Raw genomic sequence first — 18,363 nt, 5'->3', positions numbered from 1 at the left:
TGGGTCACACCCAAGGCAATTTCAGATTTTTACCTCTCCCAGCCCTGGGAAGAGGTTCAAGGATCAAGGACCAAGCTCCTGGTTAGAGTGAGAGGCAAGTCCAAACCTTTGAAAAATAAACTCACAACTAGCATTTGGCACAGGCCTCTGGAGTTTACCAGAACGTGTGTGCCAGTGTGTGATGTTCATTAGTTCCTCTTGCCGATCTAATGAGATTTTATGTCTTATAACAGTGAGGCAATTGGAGTTTCAACAGGGGAAGGAGCTTGCCTAACGCCACAGGATGGGTAGCACTTGGATCCTGACTTTCTGACTCCTAGGATTGTGCTGTCTTCAGATAATCACAAGCCTTCTTGGCAGATGTTTCTAACAAAGGAGAGAGTTGCCCAGGGTGGGGCTTTTCTGGCTCTCTTGTCATGAGCCATTCTCTCAACATTGCCTTTTAGTTGCACCACACAGTCACCTTCAATTAGCTGTGCAAATAGGCTCACTCTGATGCTACATGCACTAAAAGTGAAAATGGGGAGAGAGAAGTGAGAGAGAGAGAGAGAAAGAAAAAGGAGGGAGGGAGAGAGAGAGAGAGAGAAACTTATATTATGGCATGTTCTTCGCCCCACCCCACTCCACTCCCTCTCAACAGGAAGAAAGTACCCAAAGAAAATTATTGCTATGAAGGGCATAGCCAGCTAAATGGGTGTCACTTAGTTTGAAAAATCTCAAAGATGTCAATAAACCACTCGAGACAACAAGGAACCTGTTTTTCTGTCGTCATTCCTTCTCAGTCCTTGGCTTTTGGAGGAGTAACTTTATGGAAGGAAAAGAACCTCTGTGGAGTTAAAAGTTTTATGAACTTTATTCTCTGCAACAAATCAGTGACAGTTGTTCCATAGGCTGATGGTTTTCCCTCTATCTTTCCTTTTTAACAGCTATATGTCTCACAGTTTAGACTTGGAGTATAAGTAATAAGAAGAATAAAACATAGTCCCTTAAGTATATTCACCATAAGTTAGCTCAGGGCAATTCCAGTGCAAGTATGATCTGTGATCCAACAGGTGAGTGACTCTGCTGCTGAAATTCACTTGTGATCACAGTGGCCTTTGCTTTTTAGCATGCTCTAATCCTTTTGTCCATTTTCATCACATGAACTGCTGAATATAGGATTGTTTAAATGGATGGGGAGATATCATGAAAATGATTAAAGAAAAAGTTCTTATTTAGGGGCGCATACCTGCCTATCTGACCATTGTCCTTTGGCAATTAGGATCTTGCTTTCAGAAAGCGTGGGCATTGGAGTCAGGCTGCTGGAGTATGAATCATTATGCTATCATTTTTTGTTTGTTTTTGCTCTGTGACATTAGGAAAGTTACGTAAAATTTTGTGCCTCAGTTTCTTCTTTCAATATGGTATTATAACTCTGCCTGTCTTGTAGGATTATTGTGAGGCCTAAGTGCAGTAATATATAGTACACTATGCCTGTGCCTGGCATCTAGTAAGTATTCATTAAGATTACATGAAGATAATACAGATATATCTTAACATGTAATTATGATTTTGCTTATTCAAGGCCAAGCATTCCAATTTAATGGAGTTAGGCAAACACAATAAATTCATTGCTCTTTCCTTTTTATGCTACTTTCTTTGAAGAGGCAGTCAAGTTCCATTTGACTGAAACTTTTTAGCAATGTATATTATGCTGACTTCACTCTCATGTGCCCTCGCGGCTATAATGCATCAAGTTAGGGGAGCAAAGAAGTGTGTTAGTGAAGGAGAAATAAGGAAGAACAAGGAAGAAAAAAGAGTCATGACCTCATTCACTGCCAGTATTTATTATATGGAACAATGACCATCCTTCAGAAGTGTTTGTTCTCTGTTGCACTGTAGATATGGAAGAATTATCATTGCTCAATTGCTGTCTCAGTCACTTACCTGATAGAATTTGGGAGATACGGCTATTTCAGGGCACATCTGACATAAAGTGATATTTTTGGATTAAAGCTTTCATGATGAGTGCCAGTCTGGGTCAGAAATGATTGAAAGCTGTCGCCATCTATAGGCTAGTTGTTTGTAGCAAAATATTTTCCCTCACTGCATTATGTTCTTGGTACCATTTATCAAGCAGAGTTATTCAGTGGGCTTCAGGTTTAGCAGAAGTTAAAACAATAACCAACACCCCAAACCCAGTGGCTCTCAAATCTCAGTGAGGTGGCATAGAACTTTAGCATGAACTTGAGCTTGGGCTCAGCTAGACTTTCATATACTGTGTGATCTTGGGCGCTGATATCAACCCTTTATGAGAAAATTATCTCTGAAATATGGGAAGTAAACCTCCCAGTTAGGTTGTTGTGAAGATTCAATGAGATAGAATGACATATACATTATAATGATCTATAGTTTAGATGTTTCGTAAATATGATTGCCTTCATTTTATTCTTTCCTTGTCTCTTTCTTCCCAGTATCTTACAAATAGCAAGTTGAACATTGTGGGATGCATTAACTATTGAGGACTTTGAAGTTTTCTGCTACATGGAGGCTAGGGCCAGAGTCAAGATTTATACTTTGCAGCATACTGGTCAGCTGTTTTTGCAAATCAGGTTAAATAATTTTTAAATGAGGCTGAGAGCATGGGAGATACTAATGTGTGTTTCTTAATGAACTACTGCATATGCAAGTGCTTTATAAAGTGTCAAGGGCTCCAGGATTATGTGGTATTACTGTCACTGTTGTAAGCACTTCTACCTTTTCCTTCTCCTTTTACAGGTTAGGAAATTGAAACGCAAAAAGATCAAAAGTAGGTTGCCCAAGCATATAGATCAAAGCTGTGGCAGAACCAGCAATGGAACCTATATCTCTCTACTCATGGTTTAAAACAAAATAAAACCTTGTTTCAAAAATATTAAAAAGTCACAAGAAAGGTAAACGTGGATAAACAAAATAAAAATAAAAGTTATCCAGTAATAACATATTAGTATACGTCTTTCTTTCTGGTATGTGCAAAACAATGCACATGGAATGTATTGGTTACAAAAAAAGAGGAAATAGCCACTTACCTTAAGCAAACTAACTTGGAGATAAATTTGAGATACTCTCCTATAGGATTGATGACGGCAAGGGTGATGAGTAGATGGGTAGAGATTGTTCAAAAAGAAACACAAGACACATTCTCTTTTAAGGGTTCTGATGCTTTGCTCAGTTATTTTTATTCTTTTAAAAATAAAAAAATTAATAACTGTACACAATTCATAGGGTATATAGTGGTACTTTGCTATATATAATGTATGGTGATCAGATTAGGGTAATTAGCATATCCAGTCATCCTATAGTGGTATAGAACACAAGAAATTATTCTTTCTATCTAGCTATAATTTTGTATTCTTTAACAAATCTCTCCCTATCCCTCCCTTCCCCTTACTTTTCTTAGCTTCTAGGATCATTTGTTCTACTTTTTACTTCTATGAGATTAACTTTTTTTTAAAAAGACATTTATTCAGTGTCACCATCAGATTATTACATTTAGCAATCAACAGCATGGGTGCAAAAAAAAAAAATCTACATTAAAACCCTTTGTTGGAATGCTTTACACTTTCCACAGAACAGAAACTAAAATAACCTGTTATACAATTAGTCATAAATTAGTCCTCGAGTTTTTTGCCCATACACATGAGTATTTGTCTAAATCATATCTTCTTTATAGCAGCTAGGCCCTGCCACCACTGTGCTTGGCTGAGTTCACAAATCTGTTGTAACCTGTAGCTTCCCTGTCACTTCTCTGGCTCTCCTCTCCTGCTAAGCTTTGTTTCCTAATTAAAATCTTCTGCCACTGCCATAGCTACTGCTACTACTGGAACTGCCATAACCACCTTGGTTTCGTGGTTTGGCAAAGTATTGGCTGTCACCACCATAGGGGCCAGAGCTTCTGCCTCCAAAGTTTCCTTCCTTCATGGTTCCAAAATTTGAAGACTGATGGTTGTAATTGCCAGAATTATTGTAGCTTCCACCACCTCCAAAATTGCTTCCATCATTACCAAATCCATTATAGCTATCCCCACTGCCACCATATCCACCACCACCACGGCTGCCACCAAAGCCACCATGACTACTGAAGTTTCCTCCATGACCAAAGTTGTCATTCCCACCAAAACTACTTCCATGACCACCACCAAAGTTTCCAGAGCCACTTCGACCTCGTTGGCTGGATGAAGCACTAGCCATCTCTTGCTTTGACAGGGCTTTCCTAACTTCACAGCCGTGACCATCCACAGTATGGTATTTCTGAATGACAGTCTTATTTACAGAGTCATGGGCATCAAAGGTTACAAAGGCAAAGCCTCTTTTCTTGCCACTGCCTTGGTCAGTCATGATTTCAATCACTTCAATTTTTCTGTACTGTTCAAAATAATCTCTTAGGTGATGTTCTTCAGCATCTTCTGTAATGCCACCAACAAATTTTTTTTCACAGTTAAGTGGGTACCTGGTCTTTGAGAATCTTCTCTTGAGACAGCTCTCTTTGGTTCCACAACTCTTCCATCCACTTTGTGTGGCCTTGCATTTGTGGCTGCATCCACCTCCTCCACAGTGGCATATGTGACGAACCCAAAGCCCCTGGGGTGCTTGGTGTTTGGATCTCTCCTTACCACACAGTCTGTGAGCATTCCCCATTGCTCAAAATGGCTCTTCAAGCTCTCATCAGTTGTTTCAAAGCTCAACCCTCCAATGAAGAGCTTCTTCAGCTGTTTGGGCTCTTTAGGAGACTCTGACTTAGACTTGATCACAGGGAGAAGAGAGACTTGAAGGATGCTTCTTCGGCGGTGTCCATGGGCAGAAAAGAGCAAACTGAAGAATTTATCTTGAGATTAACTTTTTTTTTTAGCTTCTGTTGGTGAGTGAGAATGTGCTGTGTTTAATAGGAAATTTCTGTTACTGGCTTATTTCACTTAACACAATGTCCTCCAAGAGCATCCATCCAGAATTTTATTGCCTTTTATGGCTTAATCATATTTCATTGTGTATATATACCATGTTTTCTTTGTCCATTCGTTTGTTGTTGGATGCCTGGGTTGATTCCATATGTTGATTATTATAAATAGTACTGCAATAAACATGGTCTGTAGATGTCTCTTTGATATAATGATTTTCTTTCCTTTGGATAAATTGCTAGTAATGGGATTGTTGGATCATACCATAGTGCTATTCATAGTTTTTTGAGGAACCTCCATTCTGTCCTCCATAGTGGTTGTACTAGTTTACATTCCCACCAGCAGTGTGTAAGAGTTCCCTTTTCTCCACATCCCTGCCAGAATTCGTTATTTTTTTTTGTCTTTTTGATAATGGCCATCCTAACTGGTGTGAGATGATACCTCATTGTGGCTTCAATTAGGGTTTCCCTGATGATTAGTGATATTGAGCATTTTTTTCACGTATTTATTGGCCATTTGTATATATTCTTTTGAGAAATGTCTGTTCAGATCATTTGCCTACTCTTTAATCATATATGTATGTATGTATATATATATTTACTGTTGAGGTGTTTGAGTTTCTTATATATATGAGTAGTTTGCAAATATTTTCTTCCTTGCTGTAGTTTGTATTTTCACTCTGTTGATTACTTCCTTTGCTGTACAAAAGGTTTTGGGTTGATATAATCCCACTTGTTTATTTTTGTTTGTGTTGCCTATGTTTTTAAGGTATTATTCAGAAAATTTTTGCCCAGACCAATTTCCTGAAGCATTTCTTCTATGGTTTCTTCTAGTAATTCTATTTTTTTCAGGTCTTACATTTAGGTTTTTAATCTATTTTGCAATGATATTTATATAGGGTGAGAGATGGGAATCTAGTTTCATTCTTCCATATACAGATATCCAGTTTTCCCAGCATCATTCATTGGTGAGACGGTCTTTTACCCACTTAGTGTTCTTGATACCTTTGTCAAAAATCAGGTGGTTATAGATATGTGGATTAATTTCTGAGTTCTCTGTTCTGTTCTATTGCTCTATCTTTGTCTGTTTTTATACTAGTAACATGCTACTTTGATTACTACAGCTTACAGTATACTTTGATATCTGGTAGTGTGATAACTCCAGCTTTGTTCTTTTTGCTAAGGACTGCTTCGGTTGTTGGGGTCTTTTGTGGTTCCATATAAATTTTAGGATTTTTTTCTATTTCTGTGAAGAATGTCATTAGCATTTTAATAGGAATTGCATTGAATCTATAGGTTGCTTTGGGCATCAGATATCTTTTTATTTGTTTATGTCCTCTTCAGTTTTTTCATCAGTGTTTTGTAGTTTTACTTGTAGAGGTATTTCACCTCCTTGGTTACATTTATTCCTTGGTATTTTATTGTTTTTAGAGCTGTTGTAAATGGGATTACCTTCTTAATTGCTTTTTCAGTTAGTTTGTTGGTCATGTATAGAAATACTACTGAATTTTGTATATTGATATTGGATTCTGCAACTTTACAGAATTTGTTATCAGCTCTGAGTTTTTTGGTAGGGTATTAAGATTTTTCTATATATAAAATCATGTCATCTGCAAACAGGGACAATTTGGCTTCCTCCTTCCCAATTTGGTTGTCTTTTATTTCTTTGTTTTGCCTAATTGCTTGGGCTAGGACTTCTAAAACTGTGTTGAATAAAAAAGAATGGTAAGAGTGGGCATTCTTGTCTTTTTTCAGTTCTTAGAGGAAATGCTAGTGTAGCTGAGGAGAGAAATGAAAACATAGTGAAAACTTTTGTAGAAGTTGGGGAGAGATGAGTTTTCACCAAAGGAGGTGAGTGATGGAACTGAGGGAGGTCTTGAGAGATAAGAGAGGCCAAAGAGCTGGCAGGTGCTGCTAGTAGGATGTTCAGGGATCCAGAAGTAATGATGAATGAGAAGATGGATTAAAAAAACCCTGAAGCTGTTTAGCTTGAAGAAGAAGAGAGTCAGAGAGAAATGAGTACTTACTTTTAATGTTTTAAAGGCTGTTATGTAGCAAAGGGATTAGATTAATTTGTCTTCTTCTAGAGGACAGAAATAGGACAAATGGATGCAAATAAAGTGAGGAAGATCTAAAACAAATGGAGAAGAACCTTCTAAAATCAACTACAATGATAGTAAATAAGAACAACCTAAAGGACTATTTTTACAATTCTGTAGTTCTTGGTCACTATAGATAGATGTGTAAGCAGAAGCTGAATAACCATTTACTAAAAATGTAAATAGAAACAAAGCAAATTTCAGACAATAAATATTAGTTCACATTTTGTAAAACTTACTTATGTATCATATGCATAGACAAATACACCAACCTGATGAACATTTGCCTTGTATAATCATTTTTTCAGTTGTTTATGAAGATACATTATTCAAACAATTTAGAACAATGTGCATTTTTAAAAAAAATTTTAAAAGGTTAGGAAGATTAATTACATTTTCTGAGGTCACAACTAAAAGCCAAGATTTTAATCAATTTCTGTTTAAAGAGTGGTCTTTTTTTAAGAAACTACCATCCCACATTTCAAGGGGATTAAGATAGGAATGGATAGACAAAATGTGGAGATAGTAGGTACAGAATACAAAGTTTCAAGAGATTAGAAGCTTCTAAAATAGCAAACAGCCAATTTGTAGAGTGCCACTGGAAAGTGACAAAGAGACCAGTTAAGTTAATTGGAACTGAATTGAAACCAGACAGGGCTATGGGACAAGTCAGGGTATAGTCATTCTGGTAAGCAGCAGATGCAGAATCAAGACAGAGTTGTTTCCCCTTTTTTTCTCTCTCTCTTTAATTTTAAAGCCATTTATAACAAACAGATATTATGCTTATTTCTGTTTTTAAAGTTTCTTTTAGTAATTTCTCATCACTTAACAATCTCTTATTTTTTTTTTAATCTAAATTTTCTCTTGTTATTTTAGTTAAGTGAGCATTCATATTTATTATGTGGAACTAGAGGTAGTCCTAGCTACTTGGGTACAGTGTGGAGTCTGGCCATGTTAGGGCCAGAAGTGGTCTCAGCTAAGTTAGGGTGTGATACCATTATTTACACAAGTGTGGCCTGCCTTCAAGATAGAGTGAGGTGTTTTATGATCACAGGCTTTATGAGTTATAGCTATAAAACAATCAATCTTTTAAAGCAAACACACCACAATGTCTACATCCAAATGAGATTTGTCCTTTAGGGCTGTGACCTTGGGAAACTTTTTGCACATACTAGCATAAAACATATTTAAACTCTTCCCTGAAAACATCATTCAGACCTAGTTTCTCTCTCAGTTTCTCTCTCTCCTTCTTTCTCACATGTGCATGTGTGAATGCACATATATGCACACACACAAATATGCTCACATTTTTATTATTTTTTTTGTGACAGAATCTCCGCTCTGTTGCCAGGCTGGAGTGCAGTGGCATGATCTTGGCTCACTGCAACCTCTGCCTCCTGGTTTCAAGCCTCAGCCTCCCAAGTAGCTGGAACTACAGGTGCATGCCACCATGCCCAGCTAGTTTTTCTGTATTTTAGTAGAGATGGGGTTTCACCATGTTGGCTAGGATGGTCTCAATCTTCTGACCATGTGTTCCATCTGCCTTGGCCTTCCTAAGTGCTGGGATTACAGGCATGATGCTCACATTATTTTAAAATTCACCTTATTTTTAATCAAAACCATTTTATCTTGGTAGATAACCAATTTTATTTTTTAGATGATTTGGCTACAAATACCTTTGGCTATCAGAAAAATCAAATCTATCTTTAAAAGACTCTGCTACCACTGGAGAGGTAAAAAAAGAATGGGCTACTGACTCTGAAGTTCATACCCAAAGTAGAGCTGCAAAGATATTTGGAATGCTGGTAGTATCCACTTAAGAATGACCTTCCAAGATGCTATTTTGAGGAAATGTTTAAATGTAGAATTATTGAAATATTTATAAAATAAAAATTAACCAACTCTGCTTCGTATTCCAACTTGTGTATGGCACTTCTTAGGCTATCATTTCATTCCAAATTTATGGTCACTACCCTACTGTCATTCCTCATACTAACTATGTGATCAACAGTTCAAAAGCAACTACTCACAGAGATAAGCTGGATATATGGTAAATGCTGTGGTGACAAAAGTATGCAGAAGCAGTCACATTTATACAGTGTTGGAGGAAATGTAATTTGGACAAACATTTTAGAAGATAAGTTGAGAATGTCAAAAATCAAAATGCACTTTCTGTTTTATTCAGCAATTATGAGCACTTTGGTTTATAGATATGCTCACAAATATATACAAACATATATGCACAATTATGTTCATTGTGGTATTGTGCTAGGAAAATACTAAAAACAAACTAAATATTCATCAATAGGGAAAATTTTCAATAAATTATAGTATATCTAAAAAAAGAATAACATCTAACAATTGAAAAAATAAAATAGTTGATATATGCAGATATTCCAATATCTGCCAGACATACTGTTAAATGAAAAATCTAGATATAAAACTGTTTATAGTTCCCTTTCTTAATATAGCCAAAGAAAATTCAGAAAAAACTATTTACCGTTGATCCTTGAATAATGCAGCAGTTAGGAGAACCAACTTCCTGCATAGTCAAAAATCTGCGTGTATGTTTTGACTCTCCGATACTTTACTAATAGTCTACTGTTGACTAGAAGCCTTGCCAACAATGTAAACAGTTGATTAACACTGGAAAAGGAGGGGTTGGTCTTTTCCAAGGATTCACTTATGGGTGGCTTTTCTTTCACCTTTGCCACTGTCTCAGAGGTGGCAAAGGTGAAAGAAAAGCCACCTATAAGTGAATCTTTGCATTTCAAAACTATGTTTTTCCAGGGAAACCATACATCTATGTGCATGTTCATGATAAATATGTAAAAGGGTATGTAAGAAAATGCTACAGTAGTTTCCTTTAGAGAATAAAATGAGAGGTCTATTATAGGTGAGAAAATTTTTTATTATATATTCTCTTGTAGGTTTTTTGTCATGTATATGTATTCTTTTCAGAATAATAAAAACAATAAAAAGATTAAAGTATACAAGGGTGAATGCATTGACTAAGATGTAGTTGAGAGCAAAGTTTGTTGTCTTTCAAAAGAGGTGAACTGAGCTTTTCCTTTTGTTCTTTGGGTCTGCTTGAATGGGGATGGAGTGAGTGAATTCTAAGGAGTATCAGGACCAGTGATTAAATTAGAATGTGGGGAGGTGTCATAAGCTTATTTGTAGGTGAGGTATTAAGACTAGAAGAATGACATTCTGCATCAAATCTTTTATATTGTTTGATCTCTTTTACTTAAAAACAAAACAAGATACTTTTTTTGTTGTTTGACATATGACCAATTAGTAGACAGTTGTGGCTAAATGTTTTCTTTAAAAGCAAAGTAAGTATGCCTAGATGCATTTTCACTTGGTAATTTTTAATGATGAATTAGTTACAATAAATTTCTTCCCTTTCTCATAGCTGGCGAATTAGAAAGATACTAAGTTTACAAGAGCTTTAATGAGGAAAAGGCAGTCATTGTTTAACAGAGAAGGATGGTTAGGGTGAGCATTTTTGTGTTTTTGGAGGAGAACTTTGCAGGCAATCAGTGTTTTCTACCTGTGTCCACTGAGGATCTTGGGGCAGGGGAAAAGGAGAGCAGGGATGAAAATGAGGAAGAGAGATAGGAGGAGCCCAAATACCAACTTTGACTTAACAAGGATGATTACTAGAAGGGAAAGATTGTGGATTTGTTGTATGAGATGTTGAACCATGAAAACTCTAATTGTAGAACACACTTCAAACTGAATTGGGTTAGCTTCCAGTAGCAGAAGCCCTTTGTCTACTTCTCTAGTACTGCAGTGAATGCAAATTTCTCAATGTAAAGAAAGTAGAATGGTGAAATGAGTGTGGGTTCCAGGGTCAGACACAACTGGGTGCCTAAAAAGGGTAAGGATGCTACAACTGGTTAGCCCTGTGCAAATTATTTAATCCTTCCATGTCTCATTCCTCTCATCTGGAAAATGCTGATCATACTAACTCATGAGATGTATGTATAGACTAGATATAATATTAGAAAATTTCTGACACATATGCATTGTATTGGATCAATATATATTTTGCAATAAATGATCAACTTTTCATTAATGAAGTTACTACTTATTTCATAATATGGAATTGTTGACTTCTAATTAACTAGTATTGTCATTATTATTGTTGCTGTTATACTGCTACTGCTGCTGCTATTACTCGTTATGAAGTACCTAATACACTCCAAGCCTTGCTCTAGGGGTAGTATATGAAGTATTTCTAAACCTAAAAACTATCTAAGATGGCTCAGTCTAGCCCATTTTGTAGATGAAGACTGAAGCCCAGAGAGTTGAAATAAGGAGTAAAGTTGAGATTTGACTTTGTCTTCCAAAACTAGAAGCATAAAGCAATGGACCAGGTTCCAAAGTGAGAGGGAAGGGCATTAGTTTGGCCCATAGGCTGCAGAGCGTTTGACCACAGAGCTCTATATACTCCAGTGGTGAATTATGTCTGGGAGTGTGGCAGACTATATAGCTAGGGCATCATTAGACATGAGCTGGAAAGAGGCAGATATATGGCTACTGGACTGAGTGGAGAAATGCCATGGAAAGGAGGAAGAAGAGCCTGAGAGTTAGAGCAACTTCACTTGTGGGGAGACAAGCTTATGAGGAGATAAGCTTCACTTCAATTATGGGGATATAACTTCACTTGTGGAGAGATAAGCTTCACTTATGGGGAGACAAGTAAGGGAGGAGGGATTTCTTGAGGATGTGGAATACACCTGATACTTTCATTGTTCTTATTCCTTATTCTTCTTTTCATTATTTTACCTAGGTTAGATGTCAAATACCTCCTGCCTTTAGTCAGACTTCCTTTTCTAATTATAAGACTAGACACTAAGATTTCATTTGTAGATATAATTATTAGAAAATTTTGTTAAAATTTCCAAACAGTGTTCCCTGTGTTTATCATCATGTTCCCTGCCCCTATTACTTCACAGTTTGATCTGGAATTACTCCAATTAATCTTGGAGTTTCAGGAGATAAATTGTGCTCAGTGTACATGAGAAGAGAAAGTTTAGAAAGCAGAGGGCTTCCCTGTCTAGTTTCTAGCTCAGAAAAGCAAACATATTCTACTTTCATATGTATCACAATTGGAGCTGAGCTGACTTTAAAATCAGATAATTTTTCTCTTTTATCCTTAATAAATAATGGTGCTTAGAGCAATGAGTGTTGCTGGTAACAGATTCCACCAATGGGTGTGGTGTAAAGTTGAGCATTTGTGGACTGTGCAGCTTCTGCTATTGTCTACAGCATTTCCTCCCTTGTCTCGGAGGCTCATACTTTCTCAGGCACGGACACTTTTAAGTCCAGATAAATGTCTGGGTTTTCTTACTCCAAGGATAAGAAGGTGGGGGATGATGGAGTGGTGGTGGTAGTTGTGGAGTTGTCTTCCTGGCAGGGATTTCACTGTCGGGGAAAGTCTGTCTTCTTATTTATTTATTTATTTATTTATTTATTATTTATTTATTATTTTTTTTTTTTTTAGAGAAGAGCACAAGTCTGTCAGCTCCCACTGTGTCTTTAAAAAAGAAATGTAAACTGTGCAAATAGTCTCATCAGTTAAATGATTTCCTTGTTGATGTAAGGTGAGGAAAAGAAGAATAACTTTTGGGAAAAGAAACTGAGAATACAAAGGAAGAAGAAAAATAAGGGGCTGAACATTGAGGAAGACTTATGAGACAGATAAAATATAAAGGCAGGTAATTTGTTTTTCAATTTGGCATGGGGACAGTAAAAAATTTTTTTTCTACTAGACCAATAAAGTCCATGTGTTTTTTTCTTCTCTGGGAGCACCAATTATACTGAGCCTCTAAATAAAGAAAGTCAACTTCCACAAGTGTTCTAAATCCCACCTTGTAGTGAGAGTCCTGAAAATTGCAATAGCTAGAGTCAATACTAACACTGTATGCATAAGAGGTGGTATCTCAAATAGGATTAAGGACTGCTCTGGGCATCTTCTGTTATTGATATTGTTTCTCTGTAAATATTGTTTGGTATCACATTAGACAAAGTTGCAGGTCGTCTTTGAGAAAAACTTAGTCTAAACAATGGAAAAAAATGTATAGCTGCACGTTTAATTTGCATGTAACAAAGCCACAGAATACTTTAGATACAGCAGCCTGTCCTTTACTCCAACCCAGTAGTATTATGATAAATGTAGTCTGGGGAAGTGCTCGATCTGGTTTGTTTGTGTTTTTGTTTCTGTTCGGTTTGTGTTTTTGTTTCTTTCTATCATTCGGGTTTTGAGTCACCTGCTGGTGTGTGTCAGTGTCGGAGTGCTGGGTCACATCCTGCATTATCCAGGTTTTATTGGTCATTTTCTTAAGTTAAACCTGATTTTCCACTTAAAAAGAATTCTGTCTCCTTCTGCAATTCTTCAAAGTCTAGCATCTCAAATGCAGACTCTAAACTGTATGTATATGTATTGTGCAGGCTATTTATCTTCTTAGCTTTGAATTCTCTAGATATGCTATATGCCAGAGGTGTGATTCCTCTGTTATTTAAGAGTGATTTGCAAATTGTCTTGGCCAATGTGCCTGCCCAAGTTGTTTGTAACTCAGGGTGTAAAGGGAAATGGTTTAGAGACATTTGTAGCTTTTGATGAAAAAAAAAATTAGTGTCCTTCTAAGAGTTATACAGTCCTTGGAGTATTTTAGGCTATTCCTGAGTCCCATGTTGCCTCCATACAGACTGTTTAGCCACATTCAACACCATCCTCTTGCTATTTTGTTAAGATTTGATTGTTGTTGTTTTTTTCAAAGTATAAATGTGTGATCACATACATACAGAGAGACAATGATGTGTAACTCATAAATGTGAAAAGTAAAATTTAGAATTTTAATTTAAGAAAAATCAGCATTATTCATAAAAATCTGGTAAGATAGTTCTAAAAGTGGAAATTAATGCAGAAAATTGATTTGTAATTACTTACTAAGTGCCAGGAACATTTTACCCGCATTTCCTTGTTTAATTTTTAAACAACTTTGAGAGATGGAGATGTCTTATCTTATAGATGAGGCAACTGGGGTTCTAAAATGTGAAATAACTTGCAAAGGCTATGGTTAAGTGCCTAATGGCACATGGAGCATCTGCCTTAGGTATTATAGCTCTGTGAGAAATGGAGATTCAAGGAAGCACATTGGTTATTTTTCAATTATCCACATAAATACTTTGGAACGGGGCATGGATTATTAAAGATGTAAGATAATAAAAAGTGTTTGTATTTGATTTTGGAGTGTATCTTACTTATGTTTGTCTAGAGGTGTGTCTATTCTGGCTATTCTCTTTAAAGGAGCCATTCTAACTTAAGCAGATCCTGTTGGAGCTGTTTTCTTGTTCTACCAACCTTCAGCCACCTCTCTGTCTTTCATATTACTTATTGGCAGGGTTTCAAAAGGTTTTAGTCCTTACTTAATATAAATATACATGTACAATATTGACAAAGTTTCAATTAAGCAGATGAAATTCTAAGAGTTAAGCTGGGATTTTCCAAAATAATCCTGTTAACAGATTTGAAAGCATTCAATTCTGTCTAATGAAGACATTAGAACACCAAAACCTTTCTGGCTCATTTTCTTTGTCAACAAGGGTTCTTGCCCTATCAACAGCTCACCTCCAGCTTTAGTTTTCCCATGATAATAAGACTATTACCCTCCTCCCCCATCTGTCTTCTGGCTCCTTCTGCCCAATATTGGGAAGGTTTTGACTCTAATATTGTTCTCAAAACAAATTTTGGGAAGTAAATATAAGGTTTTCTGGCCTGGTGCGGTGGCTTACTCCTGAAATCTCAGCACTTTGGGAAGTTGAGGCAGATAGATCATCTGAGGTCAGGAGTTCGAGACCAGCCTGGCCAATATGGCAAAACCCTGTCTCTACTAAAAACACAAAAATTAGCTGGACGTGGTAGTGGGTGCCTGTAAACCCAGCTACTCAGGAGGCTGAGGCAAGAGAATCGCTTGAATTCGGGAGCTGGAGATTGCAGGAAGCCAAGATCACATCACTGCATTCTAGCCTGGATGACAACAGCAAAACTCCATCTCAAAAAACAAAACAAAACAAAAAAGAGATAAGCTTTTCCTTAAGAGCACTAATCCAGTACATGGCACAGGTGCCTGTATTCATGCATGCCACACAGGAAGAGAAAATACTTGTCTATACTTGTTCATAAATTCAGAATCCTGCCCCTTTACTTAACTTGTATAAACCTGGCATACTGTTATCTGAAAACTCAATGTATTAGAAAAGCTAAGCACAGTGATTTTCCCATCTTGATTACCTGGTACTGTTTTTTATTTCAATGCTTCTATTTCTTTGCCATGTAAATGCATGTGATTTGCCAGATCATTTGTCCTGATTTTAGTTCTAACATTGCAGTTATCATACTTGCAGAATAATACAAAATAATATAAAATATATTGCCTCTGTACTAAACAAAACTACCTCTCTGTTGGTGAAATAATGAACATAAAAAAATTAGTGATATTTATTGTGTGTTCACTTTCTACTAGCACTGTATTGAGTGCTTTACCTGCATTGCCTCATTTTCTCCTCACAATGTCCCTATTAGGTAAATTCTGTTATAATTCCCATTTTACAGATGGGGCCATTGAGCCTTGATGGGGTTAGTTAACCTGCTTCATGGTAGTAAAAGCAGAACTTGGATTTGAGCACAGCATGAATGACTCCAGAACTTACACACACACACACACACACACACACACACACGAAGAGTGAGAGTGAGAGAGAGAGAGAGAGAGAGAGAGAGAGAGAGAGAGAGAGAAACAACTGCTGAACATAGACCCAAGGCAAAATATCCTTGAGTAGAGGAACAGTGTGAGTGAAGCTATAGTGCTGGCTAGGGTTAATCAGGATGGGTTCACTGGGCAAGACCAGGTTGTGTGAAGAGAAGGAGGGTGGTCAGTGGACTAGGTAGATAAAGATAGTGGACTAGGTAAATAAAGGTGGTGATCAAGCATTCACTTTAGGCTTCAAATCACTTTAGGAGAAGTGGTAGTCTATTGCTTTGCCTTTTGGTAGCAACTTGATTATCATACAATTTAATGGGATTCTATCCAATACGCTGTTTTAAGGGCACCCATCTCCCCAGATTAGAACTGAGTTCTAACTTCCTTTTCCAATGGTATGATCTGAGAAGTTTCCTTCATGTTACACTTTTCTTTCTAAAGAGTTGACACTGATTGAGAGAGGTGAAACCCACCTATGCTTTTGATTTTGGTGACTAATATTAACTGTCATGTATTATTAATAATAAATCCCCATTTCAAAAGTCTTGTTGGAAAGCACCTTAGGTGTGTATATAAAGATATTAACCTTGAAAGTATGAAAGTGTCCTCTATAGTTAGTTCTATGATAATTTAAAATTTGTCAGGTACTTCACACATTTGATAAAGGCTTTGTCTACTATGGTTTTATTGGAAAGATAACTTATCTTTTCTTAAGGTACATTTTACCTTGGTACCAGGAAACTTGAAACCAAGGTAAAATGTAATACTTTAAAAATGCCTAAATAGAAACTGTCATATATAATTGTATTTAGGGTTGATTCATATTTTGAAATATATTCTAGAATATAAAAAGTACCATATTTTAAAATTACCAAGCTCTCTAATAATACCTGTTTACCATAAAATCTTGGTCTGTTTTAAAAATTCATTTGGAATTTATTTATTTCTTTATTTTATTATACACTTTTTTTTTTGTACTTTAGGTTCTGGGGTACATGTGCAGATCATGCAGGACTGTTGCATAGATACACACTTGGCAATTTGGTTTGCTGCCTCCATCTCCCTGTCACCTACATCTGGCATTTCTCCCCGTGTTATCCCTCCCTGACCTCCCTACCCCACCGCTGTCCCTCCCTTGGCACCCCCCAACAGACTTCAGTGTGTGATGCTCCCCTCCCTGTGTCCACATGTTCTCATTGTTCAATACCTGCTTATGAGTGAGAACATGTGGTGTTTGATTCTCTGTTCTTGTGTCAGTTTGCTGTGAATGTTGGTTTCCAGATTCATCCATGTCCCTACAAAGGACACAAACTCATCATTTTTTTTATGGCTGAAAAGTATTCCATGGTGTATGTGTGCCACATCTTCCCTGTCCAGTCTATCGTTGATGGGCATTTGGGTTGGTTTCAGGTCTTTGCTATCATAAATAGTGCAGCTGTGAACATATGTGTGCATTTGTCTTTATAATAGGATAATTTATAATCCTTTGGATATATACCCAGTAGTGGGATTGCTGGTTCAAATGGAATTTCTATTTCTAGGTCCTTGAGGAAGCACCACACTGTCTTCTACAATGGTTGAACTAGTTTACACTCCCACCAACAGTGTAAAAGTGTTCCTATTTCTCCACATCCTCTCCAGCATCTGTCATCTCCAGATTTTTTAATGATCATCATTCTAACTGGCATGAGATGGTATCTCAATATAGTTTTGATTTGCATTTCTCTAATAATCAGTGATTATGAGCATTTTTTCATATGTTTTTTGGCCTCATATATGTCTTATTTGAAAAGTGTCTGTTCATATCCTTCTCCCACTTTTGGATGGGTTTGTTTATTTTTTTCTTGTAAATCTGTTTTAGTTCTTTGTAGATTCTGGATATTAGCCCTTTGTCAGATGGGTATATTACAAAACGTTTTTCCCATTCTGTTGGCTGCCAGTTCACTCTAATGATTGTTTCTTTTACTGTACAGAAGCTCTGGTGTTTAATTAGATCCCACTTGTCTATTTTGGTTTTGTTGCCAATGCTTTTGGTGTTTTAGTCATGAAGTCCTTGCTTATGCCTATGTACTGAATGGTTTTGCCTAGGCTTTCTTCTAGGGTTTTTATGGTGTTAGGTCTTATGTTTAAGTCTTTAATATATCTGGAGTTAATTATAGTGTAAGGTGTCAGGAAGGTGTCCAGTTTCTGCTTTCTGCACACTGCTAGCCAGTTTTCCCAACACCATTTATTAAACAGGGAATCCTCTCCCCATTGCTTGTTTTCATCAGGTTTGTCAAAGATCAGATTGTTGTAGATGTGTGGAGTTGCCTCCAGGGCCTCTGTTCTGTTCCATTGGTCTATATCTCTGTTTTGTTACCAGTACCATGTTGTTTAGATTACTGTAGCCTTGTAGTATAGTTTGAAATCAGGTAGCGTGATGCCTCCAGCTTTGTTCTTTTTGCTTAGGATTGTCTTGGCTATGTGGGCTCTCTTTTGGTTCCATATGAAGTTTAGAGTGTTTTTTTCCAGTTCTGTGAAGAAGATCATTGGTAGTCTGATGGGATTAGCATTGAATCTATAAATTACTTTGGACAGTAAG

At 36.8% G+C, this 18,363-nt stretch overlaps 1 protein-coding gene across 1 annotated transcript; it reads right to left on the bottom strand.

The window, feature by feature from the left end:
* Positions 1-3,689: 3,689 nt before the first annotated feature.
* LOC105715614 (heterogeneous nuclear ribonucleoprotein A1-like) lies at positions 3,690-4,656 on the bottom strand. Its single transcript, XM_064376737.1, has one exon. The coding sequence runs from the start codon at positions 4,654-4,656 to the stop codon at positions 3,802-3,804; it is 855 nt and encodes a 284-aa protein (XP_064232807.1). The 3' UTR covers positions 3,690-3,801.
* Positions 4,657-18,363: the final 13,707 nt, after the last annotated feature.

The sequence above is a fragment of the Aotus nancymaae genome, unplaced genomic scaffold, assembly GCF_030222135.1.
Source record: "Aotus nancymaae isolate 86718 unplaced genomic scaffold, 86718_ANA_hifiasm-v0.15.2.pri h1tg000003l, whole genome shotgun sequence".
Lineage (NCBI taxonomy): Eukaryota > Metazoa > Chordata > Mammalia > Primates > Aotidae > Aotus > Aotus nancymaae.
Note: the sequence above shows the minus strand (reverse complement) of the source record. Positions and strands in the feature narration are given on the sequence as shown.

Excerpts from the sequence above, each read along its gene's own strand:
- LOC105715614 (XM_064376737.1), bottom strand. The coding sequence starts at position 4,656 with ATGGGGAATGCTCACAGACTGTGTGGTAAGGAGAGATCCAAACACCAA.